Below are 23,928 nucleotides of genomic sequence, written 5' to 3'. Positions count from 1 at the left end.
TCAACGTATATGGTGGACATTTTAAGGTAACATACATCATTTACCAGGGTGTTTAGTTGCCACGATGTACACATAGTATATCTGTGATAACGTCAACGTATATGGTGGACATTTTAAGGTAACATACATCATTTACCAGGGTGTTTAGTTGCCACCATGTACACATAGTATATCTGTGATAACGTCAACGTATATGGTGGACATCTTTAGGTAACACACTTCATTTACCAGGGTGTTTAGTGGCCACCATGTACACATAGTATCTCTGTGATAACGTTAACGTATATTGTGGACATCTTTAGGTAACACACTTCCTTTATTGTGTGTACTGAATTCGGTACTGATGAATACTTAGTATCTTGTCGGTTGTGGATATATAACAGAAACTATATACACTCAACATACACTCTCCATTGTCAACACGGAAATCGATGAAACCTGTGTCTGACTAGCTATTTATTACTAACATTATGCCATGGTGACTACATAGAAGACATATTTACACACTGGTAAGTATGTCGTGAAAACAGCCAAAAGAAGACAATTGATGGTATATATTTATGTACAGGTAACCAAGGGTTTCGACTCAGCTCACATCCAAGGCATTGAGTTCTACCACATGGGACAGCAGGAGTTCACAGGTAACATTTATCATAGAGATCAGTCTTGTGAAAAATGATACTTTCTCCCCGTGCTATGTTGACATTCACTGTCAAGGCGTTCCATTTTACTTGCGTAGAAACAGTTCTCCTTTCATGTCAGTATGTTTGTTTTCCATCCATACATGTCTATTTGTATATGTAGTCCTCATTCTTCTCACGTGATCGCAAAACAGAAGTTCCGTTATCTTGATCTGAAACGTCTTTTTATATTTCATAAAATTTTACATATTTTAAAGGTAATATATAATGTAACCTCCAAAATAAGTAAAATTGATATGCCTGTAATTTGACCTGGTCAAGGTAATTAACTAGTGTATGCTTTACTTACACATTGGATATACTGATTGTTGGCTCAGTAACGTTATATAATATCCTGGATGTTGTTACCTAGACATCTTTACGAATGCTGGGATTATTCATGTACATCGACCATGGGCATTTATCAATAGCGTGAGAAATATTACATGATAAGAAATATCTTTTGAATTGCAGGTTCCTACCCCATACACTTCCACATGTGTGACGACGTCAACGGCACCTGGGTCCGCAGCAACTCCATCCACCACAGCCTGGCCAGATGTGTCACCATCCACGGCACCGACGGACTCGAGGTACTCTTCCTAGTTATCTGTCTCAATACATCATTTCTGTCCACCAAGTCATCAATTTGTATCACACACTTATTACATTATGAAATCTGCATCACAAACTGCCTTTTAACATGAACACTAGGGCCTCCATTCTATTGCCGTCAGTTAGATTTCGTTGATAATGATTGCTTCTGTTGAAGGTCGCGAAAGTATATTCTCCAAGGTATTTACCGGAAGGTTGACAGCATTGCCACACAGTCAGTAAATAATGATTATAGATTATGTATATACTGGTTGTTTGACTATTGCCTAATATGTGGATGTTTCTTTGACTGTTCCCACGTATGGTTCAACTATTCTGTCGTCATCACACAGGTGAGCGACAACGCCTGTTACGACCATCTTGGCCACGGCTACTTCCTGGAGGACAGTGTGGAGCAATACAATATTCTGGACGGGAATATCGGAATCGGAACGAAACACGGCACACACATAATGACGGACATGAAAAACAACTGGTGCGACAAAACCCTAGCCTGGAGTTGCAAGTACGTCATGTGCAGTTACTCGTATTCGACAGTTAATATACTGCTATTGTACAATAATAAAATAACAGGAAACAAAAATGATCAGAAACGCATCGGAGCCGGTAGAAATCATTTGGCCATGATTAGGCCTGTAACTGTAAAGAGGCCATGTGCAACCACAATTTGTACAACCAACATACAGAACTTGTACAGCCAACATACAGAACTTGTACAACCAACACACAGAACTTGTACAACCAACATACAGAACTTGTACAACCAATACACAGAACTTGTACAACCAACATACAGAACTTGTACACACAACATACAGACCTTTTACAACCAACATACAGAACTTGTACAACCAACATACAGAACTTGTACAACCAACATACAGAACGTGTACAGCCAACACAAAGAACTTGTTCAACCACCATACAGAACTTGTACAACCAACATACAGAACGTGTACAACCAACATACAGAACTTGTACACACAACATACAGAACTTGTACACACAACATACAGACCTTTTACAACCAACATACAGAACTTGTACAACCAACATACAGAACGTGTACAACCAACACAAAGAACTTGTACAACCAACATACAGACCTTGTACACACAACATACAGAACGTGTACAACCAACACAAAGAACTTGTACAACCAACACAAAGAACTTGTACAACCAACATACAGAATGTGTACACACAACATACATACCTTTTACAACCAACATACAGAACTTGTACAACCAACATACAGACCTTGTACAACCAACATACAGAACGTGTACAACCAACAACAGACCATGGGCAACCAACATTCAGAACATGGGCAACCAACATTCAGAACATGGGCAACCAACATAGAGAACATGGGCAACCAACATAGAGAACATGGGCAACCAACATACAGAACATGGGCAACCAACATTCAGAACATGGGCAACCAACATTCAGAACATTGGCAACCAACATTCAGAACATGGGCAACCAACATTCAGAACATGGGCAACCAACATTCAGAACAAGTCCAACCAACATTCAGGACATGGGCAACTAACATTCAGAACATGGGCAACCAACATTCAGAACAAGTCCAACCAACATTCAGGACATGGGCAACTAACATACAGAACATAGGCAACCAACATTCAGAACATGGGCAACCAACAGTCAGAACATGGGCAACCAACATTCAGAACTTGTACAACCAACATAGAGAACAGTTAGAACCAACATTCAGAACATGGGCAACCAACATACAGAACATAGGCAACCAACATACAGAACAAGTCAACCCAACTTTCAGAACAAGTCCAACCAACATTCAGGACATGGGCAACCAACATTCAGAACATGTACAACCAACATACAGAACAAGTCCAACCAACATTCAGGACATGGGCAACTAACATACAGACAGTTAGAACCAACATTCAGAACATGGGCAATCAACATACAGAACATAGGCAACCAACATTCAGAACATGGGCAATCAACATTCAGAACATGGACAACTTACATTCAGAACATGGAGAAACTGAAGACACAATATGTCAATGGAATTTGTTATGGTAATTCAGCGCAAAGAGGGAATATATGACTGATAGATTAAGTTACTACTCTACAAGTATGTGATAAATATCAATGATGTGTCAAATATCGATACGGTATGGTCGAAGCTAGATAAACGTTTGTTATTACTGCGATGTGTGGCTGACGGTGAATAGTCTAGCTCGAGGACATTAACACTGAGACTGTTCCAGTTCCCTGGCCACCTTCTGGATCACCCACTTCAACAACTACATCAGGAACAACGTGGCCGCCGGCTCGGACGTAAGTAACACGTCATGTCTTCCTCTTGTCAATGAGAAGGAAGAATACAAAAAGGTCATAGAGAATCGTGCTGACGACCAAGGAACCAAGTCTGGGATACGAACTTCACATTCTTAGATTACTAACATATAAGGCCATACGTTCCAGAAGATAAGACCTCAACAGTCAGGTTTGAAGAGCTGACACTATTTAACAAGTTCGTTTGTGTTATTTTAAGATGAGGGGTGTTTTCTATTGGTATCACAAACATATAAGGTATATCACGAACCCTCTATGACAACAATCATTACACCACACAATGCAAAGGACATTATCCACTATTTTTAAGTGTGAAGTTTACACGATATACAGCTTTCCCATTGGTTGAGAGGTCGGTCACATGACCGCGAAACATTCATATAAACGTATGAACGAAACATGTTGACGAGCATACGGTTTTCACGAGACTCTATTCTTGAAGTGACGTAAACACTGATGGACAACTTCCACATTCCCGGTGAGTCCCCCTGGGAATTCCCTAGCACGAATAACTATAGGATGGTAACTGATCATTGAGACCCATTAATCTTGAACTTAGAGTTTTAGGGGTAAGTCAGAGAGTTTGACTCAGGCTGCATACCCATTCCTGACCACGTCGCTACGACCCATCCCAGTGAACAAAACTAAGAAATGCACATCCAAACTATCGACTTGACAGTGACAGTCGACCGCAATCTATGAATTTACCTTAGTATCTATTTGACACATCTTTATAATCACCATTCAAAGATCGGACAATTGATCAATGATGACTAACACTTGTAATCGCCTCAGGTTCTCGGAAATCCCGCCCGTCACGTCTATTTTGTCTGCCACTTTGACGCCATGTACTTGATGCAAATGTATTACAACGCGCTATCTCTGCGACTGACTTACTAAGATACCTTTCCCATCTAGTGATGATGTTATTTCGTAACAAGACAACAAAAATGTTACTATCGAGAAACTTCAGCATACATACGCTCTACCTCTCCTTTTGAGAAACTATTTTATTCTGCCTTACAACTTGTTGTGTGGTTGTCAGTGTTGACATGAAGTCACACGTACTAAATGAATGTCTGTATACATCCTTCGAAGTATAAAATAGCGACGTTAATTCACTTGGCCTCACTCTATGAAGGTTCATAGTCCAATGTCCATACGATTTTCGCCCCTAATGACAAATGAGATATCATCTCATTTAACAGGAGGAGAAGTATGACATCGTTAATGTAATCTTTTCCCCTAGAACGCTGGATTCTGGCTCAACTACGCCGACAGCCCCCTCGGACCATCAGCTGCCCGTCAAGCGGAGAAACTGGCCAACAACCAATCAGCTGTCACAGAGTTCAGTACCAGACACACACCCATCCTGGAGTTCGACAACAACGTGGCTCACTCCAATCATGAGGTGAGACAATCAAACTCTACACGTCTCGAGCCGTGGTACAGGCAATTCTTACTTTGCAGTTGATCCGCGAACAAACATATAACAAAGTTGTTATCTGCCTTCATAAGGTTATACATGTCTGGTTGAAGATATATATTTGTAGATGTCTTAGTGAAAAACGTCATGTTGCGACGAATGGGCTTTGTTTAGTCGACGGATACGTGTCGGGAATGCATCAGTGATGCAGTGTTTATCAGCCTTTATTCTCAGAAAGAATAAATTGATATATAACTAAACCCAATCGGAACAAAGCATCTCAGCGCTTTGACTGTTGTAAGCCTACGTAAAATTGGTGTTCCAATAGCCGTACTGCAACGATTGCTTTGTGCAAGTGGCCATGGCCTCTTGTTCCAGGATCATAACTGGGCTGTGTAATGATGACCAATATTTCCAATGCCTGCGAACAAGACAAACCGTACTTAATACTGTTGTCATTTCCAGAGAGGTCTGATGTTTGATAACAGAATCTCAAACGGCCAAATGCACCATAGCACGTTCATCCCGGAGAACGCGAGGTTCGGATCCAGCGAATACGACCCCAGAGAACCAAACACCCCAGAGGGAGAACCAGTCACCACCTCCATCAAGAGGTACCAGATATTTATCATACGCTGTTCAAAGATTCGGTAGACTTATTCACCTTTTAATTACACGTTCTGCAAGACGCAATATAAGTTAACCAATACACTGTTATTTAATTGCATTTATTTAAGAAATGATATGACACTTTATCAGGAAATGAATCATGCAAATGAAAACAACACGTTGTTTATTATAATGCCAACTGTAAGCCAACTTTTAGTGCACGTCGCCTTCATATGGCTGGAATATTACTCAAGGCGGCGTTAATCCTCATTATCATCCAAAACTGGCTCCCACAGGAGATATCGCTTGGATGAGATCAAGCGATATCTACACTGTAGATATGGCTGCAATGACATTACATCACAATGCTTTGCAGACCATTGTGATGTCACTGGTAACATGACGTCACAATCAAATGACATCACTAATGGCTCTGCTACTGGAGCTGTTTGCAGTACTTTTTACACTGAAGACACTGTTAATTAATGTCTACAAATTGAAAAAGTTGAAAGAATGATGTTGGATGATAAATAAAATCTCACCCTCGTGTCTTTTGATATCAAATATATCAACACTCGTTGATAAAAGTGGGAAAAATCCTCGGCAAGCCTCGGAATTTTTCCACTTTTATCAACTCGTGTCGGTATATTTGATGTCAAAAGACACTCGGGTGAGATTCTCTCTTTCACCAACATTATTTTGGTGCATAGAAAACTGGCTTGTATTTTACCCTGCTTCCATCTGTCCGACAGACTTACCGTGTTCAAGAACCGTAAGGAGAATATATGGCTGAGGGCTGCCAACACCATTCTGGTCAACTGCAGGTGAGACTCTCTGCCTTGGGCAATACTCTGGTGCAACATATAATGGTCAAGGACGGGTATATGTTTGGGTGGACTGTAAAACAGCCTATACGACTGAAGAGGCCTGTCTTGGGGCCATTCTAATGCAGCATATGCTGGTTGCCAGATCTCTTATTCGGCCGAGACTGGTCAAAAGGGTATGTAAATATGTGTAAATATTTGTTTTGAAGTGTCCTGTATACTGTGTCGTATTCCAGCATTGCTGACTCACAGCGTGGCCTCGTCATGCCGCTGTCGAAGAGTAACCGCTTCAATGAAGTCAGGAATTCGGTGTTTATTGGGATGTCGGACAACATGGGTGTCGGCAGGACTTACACCATCGGCGGCTTTACCGGACCAGTGAAACCAATCCACAAGTTCAGTAGATCATTTCTGGGCTGGAGACCGTGAGTAAATATCCGTTATTCATACAAAAGAAGCTGTTACACATTGTTCCCGCCACCTGTGTTGGTAATATGTTAAAGAGCGGCTATTACCTGGGTGATAGGGTCCATAGGAAACTAAATCTGGAAGCCACTGTGTTATTACCCAAAGATGTGAAGCAATGCTTTTGAGATCGGACAGAGGGCAACTGTGTCTCACGACATCAACCTCTGTAAAACATCACGATCAGCGTGACTGTGTCCTTTTGAATTGTTCTAACATGTAAAGATATTGTGATATTAATGTTTATTTTCTCCAGAACTGATCCTCTGCAAGGGTTCGTCTTCTACAACGGTCCGAACTACGTCACCGACTGCTACTTCAACGACTTCTACCACTGGCACTGGAACTCCACGTGGGACAGCGTCTTCAACGTCCCTGGGTATCGAACTGGTGGCGCTCTTGGCTTCAAGAGAACCAACATGCTCGTCTTCAGCCCAAGAAGCACTGTGTCCGGTCTTAAGTTTGGATTCTGTGACAAGGTAGGTTAGTCTCTTGACACACGTACAGTGCCCCATGTCCTACATTACACAACCCCAACTTGTAGTCGGGTCTTGCCCCGGTATCCTCACAAACACGGATCGGGGTCAATGAATGTGTGTATTCATTCTGTAGATTTTACACATGTAAATACATCGCTTTCTAATACCATTAGTACATTCAAAATAACCATAAAACTATGTATATTCATGTGGCCGTGAACCAAAATATCTTCTGTACTACATTTAACAGTCATACTTGAGAGTATGTAAAGGACACAACTTAGCTGAAACTAAATGTGTTGACTTTAATTACATTTTAGTTTCAAATATTATATACAAATCTTTTCTTGTCTTATAGTTATCATTGCGTCTTGTAATCTAACTGTACCAACCGACAAGAGGAACATTGTCGAATATGCCATATACATTTTGTCTATTTTTCATGCAAACCTTCTCTTCCCAACAGTCTGAGGGAAACACAGTATTCGACGGCAACAACACCACACCAGGATTTGAAGACGACGCCGAAGGGAAAGAACAAGCGTCGTTACACGACGTTGACGGTAGCGTGACGGGCATGATCAACTCGCAGGTCGTCAAGAACAACCCGTTCTTTACCACACCCAAGTGTTCTGTGAGGGACAACTGGGGCATGGCCGTATGTCCTTACAAATACGTGAAGGTGAGCAGTCGCAGTGTTTTAACTGAGGATATGAAATTCACAAAGCCATTAGAGTAAAGCAGTAAAGATTATAAGGCCATATGCACCATTTTTATTTCGAATAATTCAAACGCCATACCTGATGCAAATACTGCATAGAATGCACAATAAATCTATCAGATAGAATGTGTAGATGACTCCCTTTTCCACATAATGGCCGTACTCCATTGAATCTTGGTTGAATCTATCGACATAACTGGCGTAAATGGAAGTAGTTATTCCCCCTTTCGAATGTGTTTCCTTATTACTAACTTGGGGGCACGGGTGGCCCAGTCGTCTAGGGCGCCGCAATTCGCTGTGCAGAGTTGCGTCCCTTGTGCACGCCAGAAACCTATGATTGTTGGTTTGAATACCGGTTCGCCCCGATGATGTTTCTAGGTTTGTCAGCACCATACCCGTGCTCGTGGCTTTCACCGAAGTGGTAAACGTCTGAGACCTGCATCACTTCGGGCTTTCCTCCCACATTGAGCTGACACGCCGCGATATAACTGGAATACTTTTAGAAGCGGCGTTAAACCCAACTCACTCACGCACTGTTACTGACTTGTTTAGGAAACCAAGACATGTGTGTTACTAAGTTAAATCTTCAATGAGATTCCCCAACACTTGCAACTGCGGATTGATATTGCCATGTTAAACCATTATTATGGCGTCAGGAACCAGGAATTCAGTGGTCATCCTGAACGTGCACGTTGTGCAGGTGATGTGACCCAACAATAGGCCATTATGCAAAATTATGGAGCAGTTACATATCAACCATAAAAATGTTGAAGTCGGAGGAATCACTCAGAAGGAACAGATTATCATGATTTCTCCATTTAAAGTCGAAGACAAACTACACTAATATACGCATTTCATATTAATACGTTCAGGATCACAACGGTGTCAGAGAGAGGCACGATGAGGTCAAAGATTACTCACACGATCTGTTACTTAAACTATGACGTATTTCTGTAAACATTAACCAGTTAATATGGGGAGGTGCCGATGGCCATAAAATGTACAAATCGATCGGTATTGATGCTGTGGTTCTGTCTTTCATTGAAGATTGACATTAGAAGCGATGTCTGGAAAATCCGCAACGATGAGCCTGTCACCTTCATCCGAGATGACGCCCATGAACACCCATTCGCAATGAACAGTGAGTTACCTTTCTTTAAGTAACACATAGGTGTAATTATGGTTTGTCGATACACATAGAAATATTAACATCACTCCCCTTTTTTATTTTTTCAGAAGATCAAGGCCGTAGATATCACTTCATGGTTAACAAGACCTACACAGTTCATTTCAACACCACAGTCCCTAAGCAGTTCATGATACAGGCATTCAACATGGAGAGGTGAGAAATAGTCGTTAAAAATGTAGCTGAGTGAATCTTGGACAAGTTATGCATCGTTTCCAGTACTGATCTCCAGTCAGCTCAGTGAACCCGCAACACTTAGTCATTTGTTTGTTAGCGTTATGACGCACAACAATTGTATATTACTATGAGAAAGTATGCCGTGACTTTCTAATTTGCACTTGGAGGACCCAAATAAAAAATACCCGAATATTCCACTTCTAGCAACATGTGAAGGGTAAATCGCTTCAGTTCTAGCTTTGATGGGAATGTCCTCACTATCTCATCGTCAGCGTGCAGATGATGCATGGAAGTCCATCGTGTTCATCGTGAGCTCTGCCACGTTGAATCCAGGCATTAGTTGTGTTAGTTGTTACTTTATTAATTGTTTGTTGCTGAACACCTCACCCTGCAGTATTCCAGCTATATGACGGCGGCCTGTAAATAATCAAATCTGGACAAAATATATGCTTGATATTTTAAGTAACGGTCCACGCCGACGTGGTACGATGACAATCACCCAAGCCTGATCAGCCAATCCATTTAGTCGCCTCTAACAACAAGCATGGGTTGCATGAACCAACGGAATCTCCACACTGTGATGAATCATATAACATGAGCAATCACATGAAATACGTTGAAATATGTAGTAACAGAACAAAAATGTGCAAACAATGTGTATAATATATCAAACCTGTTATATTACTGAATCAACTTTCTTCGTTTTTAGCGCAATTTATCAGAATTTGACTTTATAGCATAATTTAAACAATCCATAGATATCATTCCTAACTATTTGTATTTTCAGTGGTGATTCCATTCGTGTCGGCGTATGCATGCCTAAAGACATGACGACATTTGAGCTGTCCAGTTGGTACCCCTCCTACAATAAACGGAGGCCACCGCTAGAGGTCGCCACTATACAGGAACTGGATGCTGATACTTCCGGTAGGGCCTACTTCTGGGACAAACAAGTTGGGTATGTACCACAGTTTCACGAGTTGTCGATATCAGTGTCTTAATGTATATTGTTATTCTGTCGTGTATGTGGAAAAACCATTTGACCATATTGATGCATCTTTATTACAGCATGATCTTCGTCAAGCTGATGTCAAATGAGACTCGAACTGAGAGGCAGATGCTGTGTCCGAATGGAAAATGTCCAAACTTCAACATCGTGAGAAAAGACGGAAGCAACACTGCAGACTGTCGGCAAACAGCCTATGGTCCTTACATTAAAGAAGCAGAGGTACTGAACGTAGGCTGAAAAATACACAACCGAAACGTTTTTAGGGAACTACCATTTAACATTCAGGGCTAATATGTTTTTGAAAACTAAAGCCAGGCTTGTAACATGAAGTTGAGCAATATTAAGTTGTACCTTGTACATGACTGATGAGCCAATCTATCTTTGTCCAGGTATCCACTGGATATATTCCACCCTCTCCATGTGTCAAGGCATCATCCCAGGTGAGTACAACTATGGGTCATTGCTGCCAAAACCTTCTTTGAGGTAAAGAGCGGGACTTGTCATTATGTTTCAATGGTTTATTGGAGGTTTCCCCAACCCATGTGACAAAAGTTGTATAGATATTAAGGTGAGGTGAAATGGGGTTTAACGTCGCGCCCAAGATTATTGCACTCATATAGCGACGTGCATGCGTGCGTGCGAGCGTGACCAGTCTTGTTTTAGCCCATCAATACTGGGCGGCATCTTTTACCGTATTTTTGGTATGATGCGGCCGGGGATCGAACGACCGACGTTTCTCTCTGCGGTCGAACGTTCTGCCACTATACCACGGAGGCGACAGCAAGTTGTATACAGGAATGTGGTCACGCAGAGAGGAAGAAAGAGGAAAAAATTCAAACAAACCCACTTTGTCCCTGCAAAGACTTCTCTAGTCAAAGTCTGGCTGTCCTACATGAAAGTCCCCACTGACTCGACCTCGAATAACATAACCATTACATGTAAGCATCACTACACTAGTGTTTCATCAGAGTAACTCGGTACACGTGGCATATCAAATAATGCTACACAGAGGATGGCAACTGAGGAAGAATTCTGCAATCAGTGCAATCTCTCAAAAGTTCAATTCTGTCAAAACGGTTTGTTTGTTTTATTTTAACTTAGTACACCGCTATCCCACACGACAAACTTAATGGAAAACTTGAAATGACTTGAACCATAGGGCTTTTGTTACTAAACATGGTAGCCATAGATATCGTTACATCTCTATTTTCAGACGTTATGACAATTTGTCAGTAATGAAATCAAATGTCATCTGGAGTTTACCGAGAAACAATTTGTGAAATGCTGGACTTTCTCATTAACATCTATATTTGGGGATAATACATGTAGGCAAGAAGTAGGTACCCGCTAATTTCTAATCTGTTTCTTTAAACAAATGAATCGTAATTTTCTGTCCGGATTGGCAAAATCGAAACATTCAAATTTGGCCAAGAAGTTTAGCTTAGGCTTCATGTATATTGATGATACCCTGTCGTTCAATAGTGGTCAAATATCCAGTTCCATTCCACTTATGTATCCACCTGAACTAGCAATAAAAGACATCAGTCGTCCGTTTCATATGTAGATCTACGCATGACGACTCTGACTGACAACAAACTATCGATATGACTGTATGACAGGATTTCGACTTTTCAATAATCAACCTTACCTAGAAGTGCAGCTGCTCCAGTCTTCACAATGTTTGACCTACACTCGAGAAGACTTGTCCCTGTGAAGAATTACAAGAGCGTCATGCGACTCTTGCTCAAAAGCTACATCAGGCTTACAACACGCAAGTCCTTCCAAAAGCTTTCAAAATGTTTTATGGCAGACACGTGGAGGGCATTTCCACTTGACGCATTAGCGATCAAAACGATAGGTTCACTTGTTTTTGACTGGTAAACAATTGATTAGCCTTTTCGCGAACACCTGGTATCACCACTATTTGAGACTGATTGATAAACACATACGTATGATACAGTAGGACTCGTTCAATGGACTTTGAGTTCAGAAGATATTTCTTCTGCTTATGCAAAGGGTTTTGTATCGTTTATACATTATATATGTACATATTTCTAGGCAAACAGTTTATGTCAAAGTGGAGACTGTTTTGCGTTAGATTTGCTTTTACGTTGTGATTTTAATAGGGCTTCGGTGCAGGAGAGACCCGTCCGACCACAATCTTGACGAGTTCTACAAGCGAAGATCCCTATTGTCCACCTAAGGCAGAACCAGGTAGGTACATACGACCTTGATAGAATCATTGTGCACATTTCTTAATGAATAGGGCAAATTGTCTCGGTCACATGAGATGTGCATATAGTTGTTGGTCCTTTTACCCACGGGGACTTCTGGTCAGAAGAGGTTCGCAATACCCCACGTTTGTCCCAAGAGCCGACTAATGAGGTTACAATGTGTGATCTAAGTGAATGTATGCTATTTGTGCCCAAACCATGTGAGTGTCTGGTTGAGCTGTGAGACAATTTTACATTGCGTGGTCCCCGTGATGAATGGTTGTCAGTGTATCTTTTGCAGGTTACCGTAGACCCGACTGTTCTTCTCACCTCGCCGAATGTCTGGTCGAATGTATTCTAATGACCACAACACGACCATTTGTGTGTTTCAGAACCTGTACCGCTTCTGGGTCAGTCCCGGGGCTGCGCTGTTGACACATGGCGGCGGGACATGGGTGACATGACAATACGGCTCTACAGATCCATGACCAGGGGGTTCTGTGTCCAGAGATGCGGTCAGAACGGTTACAGATATGCTGGCCTACAAAACAGCAATGAGTGTTGGTGTAGTGACAGTTTTGGCCTCTACGGTTCTGGTGAGGGTTGTACCAAGGAGTGTAGCGCGAAAACAGGACGTTCCTGTGGGGGAGGCTGGAAGAATGAGGTGTTTACCACCAGTGCAGGTGAGTGTGTTGTGTTTGCACCAGATTGTGTTCATAAAAGCTCATCCACATATGATCATTCCAAATTTTAAAAGAAAAAAAATAATCTTAATTAAAGCTCGAAGTGATGCAGATCTTAATTACGTTTACCACTTCGGCGAAACTCGCGAGCACAGGTATGTTGCTGACAAACTTAAAAACATAATTGGGGCGATCCTTGATTCGGCACAGTGTTCTCGTGTGCCCAAGGGACGCAACTCTTGACAACCGTGACCCTCCTAACGAAAATGAAGACGTGTTTACTACAATATATATTATGAGTGATATAAGTATCAACATAACACAAAAAACACTTGTCACTGAGAATCTTAATAATCTCGTCCCCAGATCGCAGCACTACCTTAACGAGTTGCGGCCCGGGGTCACGTGGTGTAGTTATTGACGGAAGCTGTTACTATTTTGGAGATGACAGACTCAACTTTGTTGATGCTCAACGCGCATGCGTGAAGATGGGCGGTGACCTGGCAAGCATCTCCTCTGCAGCTGTGCAGGTATGAAACGTTTGGATGTACCCCATGGGTTTGTATTTCCTTTTTTTAATTATATCAAACTTGGAACAAATTATCCATTGTTTGTATCATGAGCACATCGTCGCTGCTTCTCACTGAACAGAAAGATTATTTTTTATGACTTGTCATTAGAATATGCAAACATTTTTCCTTCAGAGAGTTTACTGCAATTCTGAAAGATCGTGTTATGTATATTGAATAATGCAATACTTCTATTTCAAGTCTGAAATAAAAGCATACCTGGGTCAGAGTGAATCTAACATCTGGATTGGCCTGACGGATGTTGCTAAAGAAGGAGAATTTGTCTTCATGGATGGCACACCGGCTACATACATGAACGGGGACCTCAAGCACGACGCAGCTATACAATACGACGACTTTGTTGGTAAGAGTGAGTGAGTGAGTGTGGTTTCAAGCCGCTTTAGCATTATTCCAGCAATATCACGGCGGGGACACCACACATGGGCTTCACACATTGTATCCATGTGGGGAATCGAACCCCGGCGTGACGAGCCAACGCGGTCACCACCAGGCTACCCCACCGCCCCGTATTGGTTAAAACCTGTTGTTTAGCAATAAAATACCAGTATATGTGTCTTAGCGGTTAGTATTCCCTCAGAAATAAGATACTAGTATCAACAAACATCATTATTAATCAATGTGATGCAGTGTGGGATAATGTGCGTATAATGTGTTTCAGCCATAGACGTGTACCAAGGCTTAATCTGGGATTACCGGAGGTCGCACTACGAGTACCGCTACATCTGTCAGGTGCCTATCACCCCCAGCACCGTATTTGGTACGTGTGCATACAAGACACAGTTAAATATATGCAGCAAACATAGTATTAGATCCTCCCGAAAGGATATTTTGTATGTCATATCTTGTACGGTTCAAGTAGTTTAGTTAATTTGTCTGACCCTACATTTTAGTATGTAGTTAGCAATATAGATATTCGCAAATTGGATACGATGACATGCATCAACCAAGTCAGCAAGCCTGACCACCCGACCCCGTGAGTCGCCTTTTACGACAAGCGTAGTCGCCTTTCAAGGCAAGCATGGGCTGCTGAAGCCCGCCGTGGTGGATTGACTGTGTACTTTTTTCGGTTCATTGAGGTATGAATCGAAAAACCGATGTGCAAACTTCCGCTACGCCTTTAAATCAGTTGTTGATAGGAGCAAGACTTTAGCACCATGAATTCAGGATTCTGGGACGCATTAGGCATGCATCTGTACATTGCGGGGCCTTGGCTAACGGCGCAATAGGCATCAGAGAGGCAGTCGTTATCGACAAATGTGAGAGCCTTCAGTCATTTGAGCATAGTCTGAATTAGACAACGTCAGTTACTAAAATGACATAAATAGTCGTGTAAACTTCTAGGGTTACAAGTACATTTGTTCCCCATTAACCAGAGAGCTGTGGACCTAACGGTGCCGGACACAGACTGGGCAGTAACGGCAAGTGCTACCTCATCCTCAACACCAAAACTGACCACGACACAGCAGAGTACCAATGTTTAACTCGCCAGGGAGTGCTTCCGACGGTCACAGATGGCGGCACACAGGTTTGGAACAATATACAGGTTTTGTGTGTACGACCTTCAAATCATTCTTGCCTGATGATACAGTTGAAGTGAAAGAAGTATTTTACTGTTTCAACATTACTATAAACCATAGGCTAAGGAGTGCATGAGAATGTGACCGAGGAAAGAGGAGGAGGGTAGTTTTACAGACACCAGATATTGGCACCACCCACTACAATAGCATAAGGAGGCAGGTCCTAATCATTAGTATCTATTGGCGTTCCGTTGATTCTAACTGCTCTTTACAAAGTAGGTTAGTACGTGAATGTTCTTTAACGCCACAGTAAACAAAAACCGATCTTAATCGGACAAACCAGTAACTGAAATCATCGAGCCACGCCATCAGGTCAAGATGGCACACAGACAGCTACTGGGGCTGACCACCCAGTCCAATTAAATGGCCTAAGACGATCATGGGTGTAGTGCATGGCGTATAACAACCAGGGGTGCCAGAGGATTATGATTTTAAAACGCCAATTGAAGGCCTGTTTTGTCTTTCAGCGAGAAATCCGTAATCAGTTGCTGATTTTCGGCAGGGACATGGACTACTGGATCGGCGAGATGGTGATCAGCCAAACTGGAACAGCTATGGACACCCACTATAGTAGGAGCATTCATACACTGATGTACACGTGCATGTTAATAGACAAGTTAACAGCAGCATGTTAATAACAATATACAGACACCACATGAATTACTCCTGTAATAAACCTGTAAGGTCCAACTGCCGTGTAGAGTGACATGTTAACAAGTATTCTACACTTGTTTATTTGTTTGTTTGTTGTTTTACGCCTTTATCAGCAATATTTAGGTTATATCACAGCGACGTGTAAATATTCGGGATACGACACCCAATCAAAAAGGTCGACCATCCGACCTTATTCAGCCGTCTATTACAACAACCAGTAGAGTGGCGGGGACCTATGATCTATTCTGATGTGGGGCCTCTTGCACAAAGCGATCTTAGCGCCATGACGATCGTTACTCCCATACTTCATCGTGGACTTATGATATTCGTAGCGCTAAAATCGCTTTATGCAACATGACCCCGGGTCCTATAGTGTGTTGCTACTCTTATGAGCTGGAATCCATCAACCGAGGTTGGGTCAGGTCTCCCAGTTCCAGTATTCACGTACGTAGTGCAATGTTACTTTTGTTTGGTTTCGCCAGAGTTGACCTACGCTTCCTTGTTCAACAAAAACGCTGCCAGTCCAAGCGAGAAGAATGGCGTCCTGTGCCTTATAGGTAGGTTTACATCTCTACTTTTATTGATCCAGAAGCGGTTAGACAGCCGCCCAGCCAGTTCCCTGGGTGGATTACTTTCATACAAGTTATATACTGTTTGGCACGATGTACATGAATGAAAGGCGGTAATCAGTGATACACCGCTAAAGGTAAGGACACTTTGAAAAATACGTAAATTTGCGCAAATATTATTCATATTATTTCTTGTCAACTTTAACCATCGCTGTATTCATACATTAGAATTAATGACTTGATGTAACGGCGAATGGACTGTTTAAATGGTTATATCTTTATTTGTTCCAGAGGGATCCCCATCAACCAGTAACTGTCCACCAAGTAAGATAAACAGGTTTATGTCTGAATTTGAAGCGATGTTATACTCTCAATGTTTTGATTTAAAAAATCTGATTGATAATTCAGTCCGGTATCAAACTGTTCTAACCATTATTTTTGAACTGATTTTACACTTTGCTACAACTCAAGATGACTATATTGTTACACACCCAATTCACCCAGTACGATTCTGTAACCTGTATTCCCCAGCTTGGAAGGAACACAATGGCTCCTGCTACCTGTACACCGGCAAGACCGCGCCCAGCTACGACACCGTGGCCGCTCTGTGTAACCAGTAAGTCCTTCTGTAGTAGACAGTGTCCGTGGCCACTCTGTGTAACCAGTAAGTCCTTCTGTAGTAGACAGTGTCCGTGGCTAATCTATGTAACCAGTAAGTCCCCCTGTAGTAAACAGTGTCCGTGGCCACTCTGTGTAACCAGTAAGTCCTCCGGTAGTAGACATTGTCCGTGGCTAATCTGTGTAACCAGTAAGTCCTCCTGTAGTAAACAGTGTCCGTGGCTGCTCTGTGTAACCAGTAAGTCCTCCTGTAGTAGACAGTGTCCGTGGCTGCTCTGTGTAACCAGTAACTTCTACTGTAGTAAACAGTGTCCGTGGCTGCTCTGTGTAACCAGTAAGTCCCCCTGTAGTAAACAGTGTCCGTGGCCGCTCTGTGTAACCAGTAACTTCTACTGTAGTAAACAGTGACCGTGGCCGCTCTGTGTAACCAGTAAGTCCTCCTGTAGTAAACAGTGTCCGTGGCTGCTCTGTGTAACAAGTAAGTCCTCCTGTAGTAGACAGTGTCCGTGGCCGCTCTGTGTAACCAGTAACTTCTACTGTAGTAAACAGTGTCCGTGGCCGCTCTGTGTAACCAGTAAGTCCTCCTGTAGTAGACAGTGTCTGTGGCCGCTCTGTGTAACCAGTAACTTCTACTGTAGTAAACAGTGTCCGTGGCCGCTCTGTGTAACCAGTAAGTCCTCCTGTAGTAGACAGTGTCCGTGGCCGCTCTGTGTAACCAGTAAGTCCTCCTGTAGTAGACAGTGTCCGTGGCTGCTCTGTGTAACCAGTAACTTCTACTGTAGTAAACAGTGTCCGTGGCTGCTCTGTGTAACCAGTAAGTCCCCCTGTAGTAAACAGTGTCCGTGGCCGCTCTGTGTAACCAGTAACTTCTACTGTAGTAAACAGTGACCGTGGCCGCTCTGTGTAACCAGTAAGTCCTCCTGTAGTAAACAGTGTCCGTGGCTGCTCTGTGTAACAAGTAAGTCCTCCTGTAGTAGACAGTGTCCGTGGCCGCTCTGTGTAACCAGTAACTTCTACTGTAGTAAACAGTGTCCGTGGCCGCTCTGTGTAACCAGTAAGTCCTCCTGTAGTAGACAGTGTCTGTGGCCGCTCTGTGTAACCAGTAACTTCTACTGTAGTAAACAGTGTCTGTGGCCGCTCTGTGTAACCAGTAAGTCCTCCTGTAGTAGACAGTGTCCGTGGCCGCTCTGTGTAACCAGTAAGTCCTCCGGTAGTAGACAGTGTCCGTGGCTAATCTGTGTAACCAGTAAGTCCCCCTGTAGTAAACAGTGTCCGTGGCTGCTCTGTGTAACCAGTAAGTCCTCCGGTAGTAGACAGTGTCCGTGGCTAATCTGTGTAACCAGTAAGTCCTCCTGTAGTAAACAGTGTCCGTGGCTGCTCTGTGTAACAAGTAAGTCCTCCTGTAGTAGACAGTGTCCGTGGCCGCTCTGTGTAACCAGTAACTTCTACTGTAGTTAACAGTGTCCGTGGCCGCTCTGTGTAACCAGTAAGTCCTGATGTAGTAAACAATGTCCGTGGCTGCTCTGTGTAACCAGTAAGTCCTCCTGTAGTAAACAGTGTCCGTGGCTGCTCTGTGTAACCAGTAAGTCCTCCGGTAGTAGACAGTGTCCGTGGCCACTCTGTGTAACCAGTAAGTCCTCCTGTAGTAGACAGTGTCCGTGGCTGCTCTGTGTAACCAGTAACTTCTACTGTAGTAAACAGTGTCCGTGGCCGCTCTGTGTAACCAGTAAGTCCTCCTGTAGTTAACAGTGTCCGTGGCCGCTCTGTGTAACCAGTAAGTCCTGATGTAGTAAACAATGTCCGTGGCTGCTCTGTGTAACCAGTAAGTCCTCCTGTAGTAAACAGTGTCCGTGGCTGCTCTGTGTAACCAGTAAGTCCTCCGGTAGTAGACAGTGTCCGTGGCCACTCTGTGTAACCAGTAAGTCCTTCTGTAGTAGACAGTGTCCGTGGCTAATCTATGTAACCAGTAAGTCCTCCTGTAGTAGACAGTGTCCCCGGCTGCTCTGTGTAACCAGTAAGTCCTCCTGTAGTAGACAGTGTCCGTGGCCGCTCTGTGTAACCAGTAACTTCTACTGTAGTAAACAGTGTCCGTGACCGCTCTGTGTAACCAGTAAGTCCTCCTGCAGTAGACAGTGTCCGTGGCCGCTCTGTGTAACCAGTAAGTCCTCCTGTAGTAGACAGTGTCTGTGGCCGCTCTGTGTAACCAGTAAGTCCTCCTGTAGTAAACAGTGTCCGTGGCCGCTCTGTGTAACCAGTAAGTCCTAATGTTGTAAACAGTGTCCGTGGCTGCTCTGTGTAACCAGTAAGTCCTCCTGTAGTAAACAGTGACCGTGGCCGCTCTGTGTAACCAGTAAGTCCTCCTGTAGTAAACAGTGACCGTGGCTAATCTATGTAACCAGTAAGTCCTCCTGTAGTAGACAGTGTCCCCGGCTGCTCTGTGTAACCAGTAAGTCCTCCTGTAGTAGACAGTGTCCGTGGCCGCTCTGTGTAACCAGTAACTTCTACTGTAGTAAACAGTGTCCGTGGCCGCTCTGTGTAACCAGTAAGTCCTCCTGCAGTAGACAGTGTCCGTGGCCGCTCTGTGTAACCAGTAAGTCCTCCTGTAGTAGACAGTGTCTGTGGCCGCTCTGTGTAACCAGTAAGTCCTCCTGTAGTAAACAGTGTCCGTGGCCGCTCTGTGTAACCAGTAAGTCCTAATGTTGTAAACAGTGTCCGTGGCTGCTCTGTGTAACCAGTAAGTCCTCCTGTAGTAAACAGTGACCGTGGCCGCTCTGTGTAACCAGTAAGTCCTCCTGTAGTAAACAGTGACCGTGGCCGCTCTGTGAAGCCAGTAAGTCCTCCTGTAGTAAACAGTGTCCGTGGCTGCTCTGTGTAACCAGTAAGTCCTCCTGTAGTAAACAGTGACCGTGGCCGCTCTGTGTGGCCAGTAAGTCCTCCTGTAGTTAAGAGTGTCTGTGGCCGCTCTGTGTAACCAGTAAGTCCTCCTGTAGTTAAGAGTGTCTGTGGCCGCTCTGTGAACCAGTAAGTCCTCCTGCAGTGAACAGTGACCGTGGCCGCTCTGTGTAACCAGTAAGTCCTCCTGTAGTTAAGAGTGACCGTGGCCGCTCTGTGTAGCCAGTAAGTCCTCCTGTAGTTAAGAGTGTCCGTGGCCGCTCTGTGTAACCAGTAAGTCATCCTGTAGTTAAGAGTGTCTGTGGCCGCTCTGTGTAGCCAGTAAGTCCTGATGTAGTAAACAGTGTATGTGGCCGCTCTGTCAACAGTACGTGCCCCTGTAGTAAACAGTGACCGTGGCTGCTCTGTGAAGCCAGTAAGTCCTCCTGTAGTAGACAGTATATGTGGCCGCTCTGTGTAACCAGTAAGTCCTCCTGTAGTAGACAGTATATGTGGCCGCTCTGTGTAACCAGTAAGTCCTCCTGTAGTAAACAGTGTCCGTGGCTGCGGGACTAACGGGATCGGGTGGTCAGGCTCACTAATGCATGTCATCGTATCTCAATTGCGTGGATCGATGCTCATGATATCTATGCCTGGATTGTCTGGTTCGAACTCGATTATTCACAGACCGCCGTCAAGTAGCTGGAATATTGCTGAGTGCGGCGTTAAACAACAACCAAACAAATCCTACTTTAATGAACAGTGTCCGTAGCATCTCTGTGTAACCAGTCAGTCGTTCTCTTGCGAACAGTCTCTGTGTTCGCTCTGGGTAACGAGTAAGACATTGTTCAAAAAAGCGTTCAAATGACAAATGCATTTGACAACTGAGGATACCAGTATAGTAAATTTCAGAGCAATGCAGTAATTAGTATCAGGAATGCCATACATCCTGCAATATAGAGACAAGGAGAGGACGAGAAACACTTGATTTCTGTACTGCTTAACCTGGGGGAGGATGACATGTACATCCGGAGAGACGTGTAGGAGACACGTGTACAAACTGTACATAATGCCATAACGCTGCCGATATGTATGTTGGTTTGGTGTGTTTGTTAACGAGGTACATAAAACCCAGTGTTGAAATGTGGCTGACCGAGCTTAGTTTGTGTGTCACTGTTTCCTGGCGGAGAATGTTGAATAAAGTAGTCACATGGTAGAATAGCGGCATGCTTTTACATTGGAGTCAATTCTGGAACAGCTTCGATATCACCGAATCAAATCCTGTCAACAGGGGCGACAGCAACATGGTGACAGTCCACAGCAAGGCTGAGAACGACTTCGTCTACAACATGGTGAAGGACTTCCATGAGGGAGAGGAGAAGGACGTCCTCATAGGTAACTTGTGACAGCACATTGGGCATTGAGGAGGAACATTGCCAACATTACCTTATATGGACTATACAAGTACTCTCTACATAGTTATGATCAACCTGTTGGAAAAGCACAGTGCCTACACACACCCCATAGGAACATGATGTATATAATTACTCTAGAATGTATTCTCTGGTACGTAATCAGGTGTCAGTTTGGGATGAGTGGCATAAGCCCACAGTCACATATAACATGTTAGTAAATAATATGTTGGTAAGTTAATGTAAGAAAAAAATGTATGTTAGTGGGAAATACAGTCGAACCTCGGTGTGTTGAACTAGGATGTGTCGAATTCCAGATTGTCTCGAACTCATTTAAGAGTCCAAATCATCCAAATTAAGCATGACATTCCCCTGATATCTTGGACCCCGGATAACTTGAACCCCTGATATCTTGGACCCCGGATAACCTGAACCCTTTTCAGGTCGCCACATGTTCGACACAATGAAGTTCAACTGTTTTAAATATAGCAGTGTTATTACGATTGCTTATAATTACTATAATTGAATTAAAAACGTAAACACGTGTAACACCGACTTATATGTGTAAATAAACGCCCAAATCCCTTGCATAATCATAATAAGTGTCCATTTGTACTATTGCGACTATTTGTGGATAGCCACCAATTTAAAAGCTTACAGCCACTTACAGGGCCTGAGTCCTGGGTGGCCTAGTGGCGTGCCTCTATATATAGTGTACAGTAGAAGATCACTGCCTCGCCACGCTTGTCATCATGGTCTGTCAACTCTCTATCCGAGAATACATATCAACAAATGGAATATCACCCGCATTTACTTTTCACAGGCTTGGAGCTCTAACTATTTGTTGTTTGTCTCCAGGTTACCGGTACCGCAGTGTGTTCGACAAGTTCACCTGGCTGGACGGATCGGACCCCGTCTACGAGAACTGGAGCGACGGACATGGCATGTCTGGACTGACCGGTGGCTACTGTACGAAGATATGTTACTATGACAACAAAGTCACATGGAAGAACACCCCGTGTCTTAAACAGAATCACGCTGCCGTATGCAAGATGCCTCTGTAGACAAATCCCAGCTGTTCAGGTGTACAATAAAATCCAAACACAGCATCATTTATCGAAGTGATATATGCAAGTGTGATTTTGTAAGTGCAATGTCTGTAGATGTATACTTCAAATACAGTAACATAACTCGTGTGTGTAGACTTTTATCAATGTATCCATGGATTCCAGAACACGAATTGTTGCAAAAATATTGTAATCAGCTGTAGTAATTTCAGTATAGAGATAAACATATCATTAATCTCTCAGCGGGGCCTTACATGTATCTATTTGGTTTTTTGTTTAACGCCACTCTCAGCAATATTCCAGCTGTATGACGGCGGCCTGTAAATGATCGAGTCTAGACCAGACAATCAAGTGATTGACATCATGAGCATCGATCCACGCAAAGGGATACGATGACATGCATCAACCAAGTCAGCAAGCCTGTTACATGTATCCAGATACAGTGGATTCAATTCAACTGACGCTCATTTCAATCACTTTTGTTTGCTGGCTTTGTATGCAACAGATCATTTGACTAGCTCTAGAAACAATGGTTGGCAAATAAAACCTTTTGAAAACAAAATGATTTTCACGAGTTCGATTTGTTTCTAACATGCTAAGTTCTCGACATTTAGAATATTGACAGGGGGTGAACTATGCGATGAACTATGTGTGCAATACAGTAACGCATTCAATGACAAAGTGAGGTTACTAAAATACTGTTCTAGGGGCGTTAAACATATATTCCGAGGAAACACCTGTCGTTGTAGTCGTTGATTTTGGGTGTAGCACATTACAATTCCAACACACATACATACTAAATACAACATGTGTTCAGCGGGAGGTATCAACAATCGAACATTTAGACCGGCTAGCTCCGATAAAGTGTAGGAGAAGCACAATGTAAAGTTCTTTTGATACATTCAAATGTTTACTATTCTACATACTTAACAATATGTAGTACGAAAGTATTATTGAGCCCTGAGGTCGAAAGTGCCGCACCGAACTGTGACGAGTAAACATATTTTGAGTTCTTGGGCTTCGCCAAAGTGGTAAACGTCTATCACCTTCGCCATGTCAGACTTTCTTCCAACACTTCACTGACACCCCTAATATAACTGAAATATTGTTCAAAGAGGGGTTACATCTAAC

At 43.1% G+C, this 23,928-nt stretch overlaps 1 protein-coding gene across 1 annotated transcript in view; it reads left to right on the top strand.

Moving 5' to 3' along the window:
- LOC124145802 (cell surface hyaluronidase-like) overlaps positions 1-23,349 on the top strand; it is a 28,069-nt gene extending 4,720 nt beyond the window's left edge. The window contains exons 9-35 of the mRNA XM_046515727.2: positions 569-641; positions 1,155-1,273; positions 1,628-1,800; positions 3,560-3,629; positions 4,897-5,058; positions 5,539-5,687; positions 6,435-6,506; positions 6,743-6,931; positions 7,228-7,450; positions 7,917-8,132; positions 9,219-9,312; positions 9,408-9,513; positions 10,322-10,492; positions 10,603-10,762; positions 10,933-10,983; positions 12,670-12,757; positions 13,149-13,439; positions 13,806-13,969; positions 14,210-14,372; positions 14,688-14,786; positions 15,403-15,554; positions 16,074-16,176; positions 16,743-16,817; positions 17,121-17,153; positions 17,361-17,445; positions 21,610-21,713; positions 22,589-23,349. Of these exons, the coding sequence (XP_046371683.2) occupies positions 569-641; positions 1,155-1,273; positions 1,628-1,800; positions 3,560-3,629; positions 4,897-5,058; positions 5,539-5,687; positions 6,435-6,506; positions 6,743-6,931; positions 7,228-7,450; positions 7,917-8,132; positions 9,219-9,312; positions 9,408-9,513; positions 10,322-10,492; positions 10,603-10,762; positions 10,933-10,983; positions 12,670-12,757; positions 13,149-13,439; positions 13,806-13,969; positions 14,210-14,372; positions 14,688-14,786; positions 15,403-15,554; positions 16,074-16,176; positions 16,743-16,817; positions 17,121-17,153; positions 17,361-17,445; positions 21,610-21,713; positions 22,589-22,794 (3,591 nt within the window). The 3' untranslated portion in view covers positions 22,795-23,349. The remainder of the gene's footprint in view (positions 1-568; positions 642-1,154; positions 1,274-1,627; positions 1,801-3,559; positions 3,630-4,896; positions 5,059-5,538; positions 5,688-6,434; positions 6,507-6,742; positions 6,932-7,227; positions 7,451-7,916; positions 8,133-9,218; positions 9,313-9,407; positions 9,514-10,321; positions 10,493-10,602; positions 10,763-10,932; positions 10,984-12,669; positions 12,758-13,148; positions 13,440-13,805; positions 13,970-14,209; positions 14,373-14,687; positions 14,787-15,402; positions 15,555-16,073; positions 16,177-16,742; positions 16,818-17,120; positions 17,154-17,360; positions 17,446-21,609; positions 21,714-22,588) is intronic.
- Positions 23,350-23,928: the final 579 nt, after the last annotated feature.

This window comes from Haliotis rufescens, unplaced genomic scaffold, assembly GCF_023055435.1.
Source record: "Haliotis rufescens isolate VD_foot unplaced genomic scaffold, xgHalRufe1.0.p SCAF_6, whole genome shotgun sequence".
In the NCBI taxonomy this organism is placed as follows: Eukaryota; Metazoa; Mollusca; class Gastropoda; order Lepetellida; family Haliotidae; genus Haliotis; species Haliotis rufescens.
Note: the sequence above shows the minus strand (reverse complement) of the source record. Positions and strands in the feature narration are given on the sequence as shown.